Consider the following 10,508-nt stretch of genomic DNA (forward strand, 5'->3'; position numbering starts at 1 on the left):
AGGATGTGTGCTCCTAATTCACTTTAGTGCTTTGAAAGTCCAAATATCATTTTCATCCCTTTACCCAAAGTTCTTTCTCCCTTTTTTAAGTCCTTACTCTTCTTACTTTTATTTGCCGATATTCTTTAGCTGTCAGCTTTGTCTTTACATATCTAATAAGCTTTTGTCCATTCAGAAACTTTAAATTACAGAATCTGCTGACTTGCAGTTTCCAGTCTGCAGCTTAATGATCCAGAGAGAAATCTCAGTTGTACAGTCACAAAGCTCAGTAAAGGGAAAGACGTGGACTTAAAGCTAAAGAGTAGTGTTTGATGGTTTTAATGGACTACAGTTCAGTGCTGTGTTAGTTTCTTGCATTTAGTGTGATCCAAGAAGCACTGGCCTACTATTCAGCGTGTTTGCATTCTGATTCCAGTCATGCTTCTGATCTACTTTTTCACAAAAGCAACAACAAATATATGTGTCTCAATTTTCTTGTTTGCAGAATGGATATGAAATCTTAAAATACTTTTAAGATTTATAAATGAAGAACATAAAGGTAAATAGTATTATTTCAATTAGATTGTACCACAGAACATAAGCCTTCTCAGCAGCATTTCCCTTATGGAAGTGTCTCTTTTGTATTGTTTTACAACATTAAAATGTGTATTTGCTTCTAAGACTCTCCTGATGGAGGCTGAGAATTGCCACAAGGCAATCATAATGCTGATATTTTCTCTATTCCTGCTTAAGACTTCATAGGCCACCATAAGAATTTTCAGTACTTTGCAGTATACAGAAATCCAATTTATAGTGCACCTAATAATCTATGCCCAACAGATGATTTTGAATCTCTTGAATTTAATAAACAAGGGGCAAGCAATAAGGTGTTCTTTTTTTCTAATATCTACTTTTGCTCAAAATACTGCATGTAACTTAGGTGTTATCTGTATTTTGGAAGAATACCTTCTTCAAACAGAATCCATCACCCACAGTTTTACAGTGTGCATATGGTTCACTCTGAATGGACAAGGCAAAACATCATTTATTTATTACAAGGCTTTGAGTGTCCAAGCTTTGACATACTTTGAAATACAATAAAGCATGTACTACTCTGAATTGTGTAATTTTCAACAAAGATATGGCATATTATTTGCCTCAATTCTCTGTTTAGGGCAAGAACAAGACAGCAAGAGAGCTTTTTAAAACTCCTCATTTTCTATTAAAGGGTGCCTGGAAAGATTAAATCAAAACATTTGGCAGAAATTGGTTTGGTTTTGGCAGAAGACTGTCAGCTTTGCCATCAATAATCTGCCTGGTTTCTAGCCAGCTTGCCTGTCTGGCTTCCTCACATCCTGAGCTCTCCAGCAGCCCAGGAAGCAGAAAGGCAGATGATATTTTGGGAATGCTAAAAACTGGGCTCTTGGATCTGAGAGAGCTCAGCATCTCTGAATTCTGAAGTCTGTGTAATCAGGTAGATACACTGTCCCCACATCAAACTGTGAGTCTGGCTGGGGACTCTGGAAGGGTATTCAGGAATTGCAGAACCCAATCTTTCATTTTGTGGAGACTATTTCTGAGACTACCTCTCCATGCTCTGTTTCAAATGCCTCTTTGCCCTTGGATTATTCTGAATACATTACTGCTAAAAGGAGGAATACACTTTGGGGTGAAGAAATGCAGAATAATTATTTATTTTTTACAGTACAGGGTTACCCATAGTTACAATTGTAAGATCTGGCTTCTGATGTGTATTCCATATATACCTGGTGGATTTGAAAGGTGAACTTTGCCAATGATGATTACTGTGGATTGTTCCCTGTCACTATGCTTGCTTAACTGCATCCATTAGTGAGAGGCATAATTAAATGAAAGACAGTTACTACTTGAAATAACATATTTTTGTAGAAATGTGTGTATTCCAGTACTTTGTGTTCAATATCACAGTGCATTAGGGCAATTTTTAAAGGTGGTTTTTTTTAGAACTCATTTATAATCATACATCACTGATAGAATTAAAGTAGTTAATTTCTGCATCCGTTCTTGTATTTGGTACATGTAAAAAATACAGTTTTAGACAATTTTCCTGATATTTTACCAGGTATAAAATATTTCAGCTGAAATACTTTAAATGTAAGAACACCAAAAGGACCAGTCAAAGTAAAAAAATCAGAATAAACTAAGCCTATTTATTTTGATATTAAGATCAATTAAGATTATTATTACCTAAAGAACAGTATCTTAGATTTTTTTAAAATTTGCCACTACAAATTTTTGGCTTATGTACAAATTCCATGAATTTTCATTTTATTCTGCTACAGTTTCCCACTTAATGGGTACTGAGGCAGCTGCATAAAAAAGTGCACATGTTCAAAAGGGGACTCAAGTAACAGAAGGACAAAAGAATGAACTGTCATCACAAGTTAGTGACATTTTCTGTCCTCTGAGCTGCCTTTTTCGAACTTGAAAAACACTGGTGCATAAACTAAAGATGCCTCCAGATAGCTTTCAATTTGCAAAAATCCGTATTCCATAGATCATATGTCTCGCCAGCTTTGACATGTTTCTGGAGTCATAATTTCATAGGTGAGTGAGCTTGAAAAATGTCTTTGATTCGATAAGGACAAATAAGCTTTTGTTCCACAGTAGACGTGTGTCTTTGCTTCTATTCACAACACTTTCAATAAGCATATTTATTCTGGCCGGTATCAATAAAATCTAATATATGTTAAAACATATGTTAAAATTTCAGTTCCTCTGTGATCTCTTCACTTTGCTGTCACCATTTTTTTTAATACATAATATTTTAACATGACAAACTTAGCACTTACAAAGCATTCCAGGATGAGTATAATCAACAGATCTCATAATTGCTAGCTATGGGTTTTGAAAGATAAGTTGCAAACATTGGGAGAACAGCATTTTACAGATGCCATTGCAGTATATGGCTGGCTGCATAGGAACATTTTAAAATTAATAATTTATGTGCCCTAGATATACTAGATTCTTGACTGAACAGAAATAGTCATTATCCCAAAAGCCTCCAATCTAAATCTTAGAAAAGAAACAAAAAATTAAGAGTGGTGGAGACAGATCTATTTAAACATTGTGGTCACTTTTGTTAGTGACCACACTCTGTAATGTATATGAGATAAAGAAAATACAGTTGTGTATGTCTGTATTGTTTATTTTGAGCCTTGAGAAAGAGGAGAGTTTTCAAGGAGATTTGAGAGAGTAGTGGGAGAATCAGATATTATATACATAGGACTAAAGGGGACCTCTCCTGCAATTACATACCACCATGCCATATGGTCTCTTTTATAAATGATCATCTCCATATGAAAAATTACTCCCACTGGGAGACTGTTCCAGAATTTCATCTCTTGAAAATCTAGAACTTTAAATTTCCAGCCTAGATGTATTCAGCCAGTTTACCTATTTATTTTTGTGTAAAGGCTGTCATTTAGTTTAAATGCTTCCTTCTTCACTGTTGACTGTCTTAACCGACTACTGAACAGGAATGGTAATCCAGCTGCTTTTTCTTGATATTTCTGTTATCATTATATATTTATTATTTCATTCAAAATCTGTTGTAAAGTAGATGTAGGCAAATCTTTTGGATACTTGCAAAGGTATGATTTCAGAAAGCTGAAATGCAGGCAAAACAACTTCAGATTGCTTGAAATGAATGGTTTTACTATGCCACCCACCAAACTCTGGGAAGAGATGGAGAAGTCAGTGTGACATGGGAAAGAGAACAGGGAGTCAAACTCACACAGAAAAAAATAATGAAGAAAATGGAGCAGACCCATGGAGAGTTTTTTAATGGGTTGTCAAAGTGAATGAGGAACCATTAGGTTTGTTCACTGATGTGGCCACTTTAATCTGTGCTTTTTAAAATTAAGAGCAGTTAAGAATGCAGCAGAATTCTGATTGTGCCGAATGCCTTAATGTGAAAACTGCGTGAACCAACAGAGAAAGGTGTTGCAATCATAACTGCCATCATGAATCCCCTTTTGGGGATAACAGTTGTATGGGAGAGAACTAGTCAAATTCAGAGGTCTAGAGAACTAGGGGAAAACTGGTCTAACTCAGCGCATATGCAGACAGCACCCTTTATCATACTGCTCACATCTTTCAACCCATGAATCAATGCCACTGACTCATTGGAGCTCTTTTTGTCAAAAAGACCTATTCCTCCTGTTGCCCTGATGCTCTATTGCTGTATATTTGTCTAACAGCTCAAAAAATGTTAAGTTGCACAGAGTTGAGTGTGCCCTTCATAAGTGCTTTAGTGGAACATACAGAGCTGAGTAATTCTGCATGAGAAGTGTGGAATCCAGATGTTAGGCTCTCACAAAAGCTTTGTGCAGTCGTAGCTGAGTGGGGAGCTTACCGACGGAAAAAATGTTTACCCAGGGACTGACTGGCAATCCACTTAGCCTTCTGAAGGCATGCCACCTGGTTGAAGTGCCCCGACGTCTGCTACATTGCTGACCTCCTGGAGCTGGCAGCTTGTTTAAATTCAGAGTGGGCTTCTCAAGATGGATGCAGTCCAACACTCCTCTATTAATAGCCATGTTGACTTGGACTGGATTTTAAATGGATAATTATTTAGGCCAGCACTTCCCCTTTCACAATGTGTGGTTGCAATGTTTGTTTGTTCTCTCCAAAAACAATGCTATATCCTACACCGGGCCATGAACTACCTCAAATCTAACATAAAGCAAATACAGAGGTGTTGCTGTACATAGATGTGTCAACAAATGTCTCGTTTTCCTCAGCCTTGGCACTTCAGCCGCTGATCTTTTGAGTTATTGCATAATTTGGACTTCATGGAAGATCTTATGACAGCTCATTAGCACGCAAGTCTGAGTGAGCCAGCACGGTCTGAGCACTCCACTTCTGTGGCAGAAGCTAGTTATCCTCATCGTTATTGTCAAGCCAGCCTCAGTGTCACGGATGTGACAGAAAACATTGCGTACTCCTCTTCATTGCTGGCATCGTTAGAAAAGGTTTCAGCAGCAGCCAGAGCAACAACCATACGCAGGTTCCTAGAGTTCTTGTTGCTCCTTTGCATCTAACCTGAGCTGCAAAAGAACTGTGATGCGCATCGAGGGATAACTTCAAAGAAAGCTTCTAAGTAATCATGTGGTTTCCGGTCCAGCAGTTATCGCCACATATTGCATACCCTGGTATTTCTCAAGTCTGAGGCACATGACAACATGTATTCCTTAGCCATCCTGTCAGCGCAATGGAGGTTGCTCAATAACTTTTATTCTGGGGCTGCCTGGAATTCCTATTTCACTTTCACTAGCCAAAAGTTACTTCTTTTTTAAAAGCGATTTATCCATTGAATCTCTCTTTGTTTTTTATTAGAACAATATTGTGTTGCAGCAGCTTGTTTGTCAAGCGAAACGCTAATTGGCAGGACCATGGATGACATCTCTGATCCCAAATGATTGATTAGGAATAATTATAGATGCATTTTTACAGTAACAGTGAGCATAGTGTTATGACATGATGAGTTGTTAAGTTACATAAATCGTACTAAAGTTTAATTGTTTAGATTCTTGATAGCTCCAGTATAACACAGGGAAGATTTTTTTTTTTTAAATTGACTCTGATCTCTTTACTTTGAAGAATAAGATATTTTAGAGAGTTCAGACTTCTAGTATATTTTTTCCTAGCTTATTTTTTATAGATTGAGTTTTATGGCTGCACAAGAAAATTAAAATATATAAAATGTCACCAAACATATAGTTAAGAGTACTGAACTTGAAAGCTCAGAAATACAGCACTCAGACATGGTGTACCTCTATATAAAATACATTAGTGCTGTACTTCTGTATTTATGGAATATAGAAGTTAAATAATTCTCCAAATTTCACCCTAAAATTCAATTTAAAATAAGGAATTGAACCTTCCACAAGAGATAAAATTTAACTTTAAAAAAAAAATCTGAAGAAATGGTAAATGGTTAAATATTTTTTTTATGTAGAAATGTCGGTATTATGTAACAGAATATAAAGCATGTGATTTTTTTTTTTCCTATATAACAATTCTAACATGGAAAATAAAGCTGTAGGGTTTCAAATTTACCTTACAGCACTGGTAAAAAGAACAATGGAGTCCCTTCAGCAAACGACAGCCTTGGAAGTGCCACTAAAGGTAGGGACAATTCTAGATTTCCATTACCATCTCTGGCATGCTGAGTTTTGTATGTTATTGTCATCATATTAAGAATCTAGAGACAACTATTTTGCCTTTTACTTCAACAGTTTCACTTTCATATTTGAAGGTAATTGCTTTTTTAAATGACTATAAAAATTCTAAAGGAAAATAACTGAAAGAAACTCAACCTCCATTTTGGAAAGTGTGATTGTCATCTACTCTTTGTCTTAGCAATGTAGTATGGTAATTTCAAAATCTATTTCATTCATTGCCATGGAATTTCTCTTGGGTGTGGTAGAGTGAGAAATATGTGCCTTTAATAGGCTTTCTAAATGTGCCAGGCATTCATTACTGCTGAAAAATTATTGCAAAAGATCTTTCTTCAGTAATTTTCACTTAGAAAATTGGTCTTTTTAACATTTCCACGTGGATGCCTAACACATAAAGCAGACAAAATCATTGGTCACTGTTTAAAGTATAGGACATCATCTACTGGAACAACATCTGTAAAAACTGAGTAGATAGATAGCTACACAGCTGTTGTATCTACCTGTGTATTGGACCTAATTGTAATTATTTTATGAAATAATTATATTTTTCTCTCTACAAGATGGGTACCCTTCACTCTAGCCTACTGCTCAGCTTTTGTTGCTTAATAAAGGGCTATAGTTCCTGGGAATCCCTAAACTTACTAAGTGAGCAACAGTCCAAGGGTTTGCTGTTTCCTAAGGAATGGAGTACTTGGTGTTTCCAGATCACTCATTCAGCAGTATAACTGAACAAGATTTGCGGGAAGAAAAAGTGTATTCTATTTATTTCAGAGATGGTTACAACATACAGACTTGCACTAATGGAAATGGTTGGACAAGAAAACTACTAGATAAGTTCTAGCTTATATTTCTTCCTCCAGATCTTCTCTATCTATTTCAGCATCCCAGCCACTTTGTGAGGCTTTCTCTGGAGGTCTTGCAGTTACGTATTTCCGGGTCCTTACGAAGCCCATCTTTCCCACGAAAGCTGAGAGAGGATGAGGAGGTGTATCTGAGATCTAAATTACTCTTTCTCCTTCCCACACTGGAATCTCCCCCTCTCTGTTCACTTAACCCTTGTAAGAACTTGCACTCCTGTTCCCCAGATTTGGTCAAGTGAGACCTTTTGGCCATACTGGGATTATACATTTCTTGCACTGACACTCCCAAGCTTTATAAACTGCATTTCTATAGGTTGCTTACATTGTAAGCAATGTTACTTTGCATTGTACACCTGTGCTTGCCTAGCTTCTTCTGTTACAAATTCCTTGAAAAATGAACCAAGACTGTTTTTCAAGGTATACTACATCTAAATATTTTTAATGACAGTATTAGACACCTGGCACTTATGCTGCTGTAAGGTTATTAAAATAATCAAATATGGTGTTACTGATGGTATATAAAGAGAATAGCAACACCATAGTCCTTCCTTGATAGTTTTAGGAGACCAGTTTTGGTGACTTTGTCAGAGACAACATTGTTCATACTTTGCCTGAGGAAGTCATTGCCATGAAATAAAATATGAACAATTTAATAGGTTTCTAAGAAAGACAAATGTTTACATGGTTAATGAGAGTGTTCATAGTTACATGGGCAGAATATCGTTTTAGTGTTATATATTTCACACTAACCGTTAACTGGCAGAAGATTTTGATGTCCTTTGGACAAAATGGGACACACCATCTTAGAACACAGTTTCTTTCACCTTTGCCTAAGGTGTCTAGTATCACACACTGACAAATTCATCTCGATGCATTAGCAAATGGATTCAATATGTCATTCCTATGAGAATAGTAATTCTCTGTTAAACGACAACTACATTTTAATAGCTGAAAAGAAACACATTCTTGGACTATAGGTAGTTGTCTGGGGCTTTCAAAGATTAGGGCGTTTCAATAGGCAGTAGAAGTATTGGGAGACACATGTTTTATTAACCTTGTTTTGGTCTCCTTTTTCTGAGCAAATTACTGTAGAAGTCATGACATACTTTTACTCCTGCTGCACATTAGACTACATGCATCATGAAGATACTTCATCTTCCTCTGAAGAATCACGAATGGATCAATGGCAGGGGCCAGATAGAAAACATAAAGTATCAACAGCTTGATCTCAGCAAAGAAATTGAGAGTGATCTTTTAAAAAAACCTATTTTTGTTCATGTTGTTTACCCTTCTATACAGTAAGAATATGTCTTTTAGGATTAGGGATGTTGAAGATAAAAAGATTTTTGTGAAATGCTCCTGCTTTCCTTCAGCACACGTACTTCAACTAAATATGTATTATGTGCTCTGTTAATATGAATATTATTTTTTAATATGGAGGAAAAATGTCACTAAAGTAGAGCGCACATACAGTCTTAATAGGGAAAGACTTCTTTTTCTTCTTTGAGGAAAAGGATGCTTTATCTTTGAAGTAGCTTCTTTTCCAAAATATAGTCCTTGCTAATGAGGCAGCTTTCATGTCAGAAAATCTACTGTGTAATAGAGCACCAGTAACTGCAAAACAAACTGAAATAAAACCAAAGCAACAACACAAATACCCTAGAATTGGAAAAGTGGATGGTAAAAACCACCTAGTATCTTTATGCATTACTGACAAATTGCTGATTATAAACACTCTGATTTTGTAGCTCTTTTGAAAAGCGTAATAAGATGAATTTTGCTTTAGCATATTCTTTGCAATTCAGTAACATGTATTTGCAATTTCAAAACTGAAGGTTAGTCTTAAGGTATTTTAATCAAAATTGTAGTGATAATTAAGTATTAATAGACATGAAGAACATTTCATATTGGATAGGCATTTAATCTAGAGCAGTATCAACATCCAAGGGGAAAAGCAAAAATAGTAATCTTGCTATGTGTGATGTGTTTGTTTGTTTAAATTTTTATATTTTTTTTTTCTGACAGGTTCCCTTGAAAGTGATTCTTACCACTGGGAAATCATGGGGGTGTATGACAGAATTGCAGGAGATGTAAAGCAGTCATCGGGGATGTTATTCAGTACCCGTACACCTCATTGGCCTATGCTGATTCCTCACTGAATCACTAGGCAACAGCGCTGCTGGATCTTTCATAAGCACCTAATACTCTGCATGTGAATTTTTTTACTTCATTTTGTCTGTAGCCCTAGGCAACAGCAGTGAGATAAAACTGGTTTTTACCAGTTCATTGTGTTTCCTTTAGCCAAGGTAACCAGCAGGGAGCTGCTTTTGTTCAGAGCTAAATTACTACATGTAAGAAATGAAGCAAGACAATATTAACCCTTTGGGAACACGACAAATATATTTGAGTTAGATGGATGTTTAAACTTTAATGTTAAATATTTTGTGAAGTGTCTATGTAAAAATACTTCTAATCTGGCACTATTTGAACTGTATCAGCAAGGGCTGAACTGTTGTGTTCAGTTTATTTTATATTTTGTGAGTAGAAGGCAGCTGCTTGGTTTGCATCACGCATTAAATGTCATGTTCCACAGACTTAGAAAAAGAGTTCTTTGGAAGTGAAGAGTCTCCACCTTAATTTATATTTAGGATTTTGGAGCAAAACAGGTAAACAAACCTGGATGCCTAAATGCATTAAAAATAACCAGATTGTTTGCAATTCAATTAGTTTCAAACTCAGTTTGTACACTGTAGTGTTAGCATACTTTAGAGGAAGTATTATAGTCTTGCCTGATCTATTGTTTTTATTACTGATGTAGTGCTAAATATTGTTTAGATAAATTTTAGGATTCGGCCTTATACTTTTTAGGATTCAGGCTTCTACTTTAATGTTTGGATTTGTTATTGATATTTTTGTTTTCTGTAGAGTTTATTCTTTAAATGAGTTTGTTTCATAACATTACTGGTTGCTGAATTCTGCCTCTGTGCTTGTGGAATATGAAACTGTCCTCAAAGTCTACTAATTATTTAGAAGTCAAGCACGAAACTTTCAAGAGGCATTCAGTATCTTTCAGCATTAGACCTCAAATGATAGAAGTAATATAATTCGAGTTTTAAAAGTGTATAGTTACAAATTTTGCAGCAGTTTTAATTTGTATCATTAAACAGTTCTGCATTGTGCTAGAAGGCATTAAACATTGTTTTCTTATGTTGCATATTAATCATACGTAACCTGTCAGCTGAAGTGAGTCAGTCGTTTCTAAAAATTGATTCTTATAGTTATAAAATTAGCAGTGGTCATGTAAGCAAAGTCAGAACCTTCTACATATTAATTGGGGGTCGGCTCTTTGGTTGGAGAAGAGTCCAGCCTGCACCAGGTCATGCTAGCAGAGGGTCTGATTCGACCTTTCCGGCAGAGAAGAGGTTGCATGAATTTTCTTCTGCTT

At 35.9% G+C, this 10,508-nt stretch overlaps 1 protein-coding gene across 1 annotated transcript in view; it reads left to right on the forward strand.

The window, feature by feature from the left end:
* Window positions 1-10,245, forward strand: part of POLN (DNA polymerase nu) — a 106,745-nt gene extending 96,500 nt beyond the window's left edge. Inside the window, exons 23-24 of the mRNA XM_069795280.1 lie at window positions 6,089-6,150; window positions 9,089-10,245. Of these exons, the coding sequence (XP_069651381.1) occupies window positions 6,089-6,150; window positions 9,089-9,157 (131 nt within the window). The 3' untranslated portion in view covers window positions 9,158-10,245. The remainder of the gene's footprint in view (window positions 1-6,088; window positions 6,151-9,088) is intronic.
* Window positions 10,246-10,508: the final 263 nt, after the last annotated feature.

The sequence above is a fragment of the Haliaeetus albicilla genome, chromosome 1, assembly GCF_947461875.1.
Source record: "Haliaeetus albicilla chromosome 1, bHalAlb1.1, whole genome shotgun sequence".
In the NCBI taxonomy this organism is placed as follows: Eukaryota; Metazoa; Chordata; class Aves; order Accipitriformes; family Accipitridae; genus Haliaeetus; species Haliaeetus albicilla.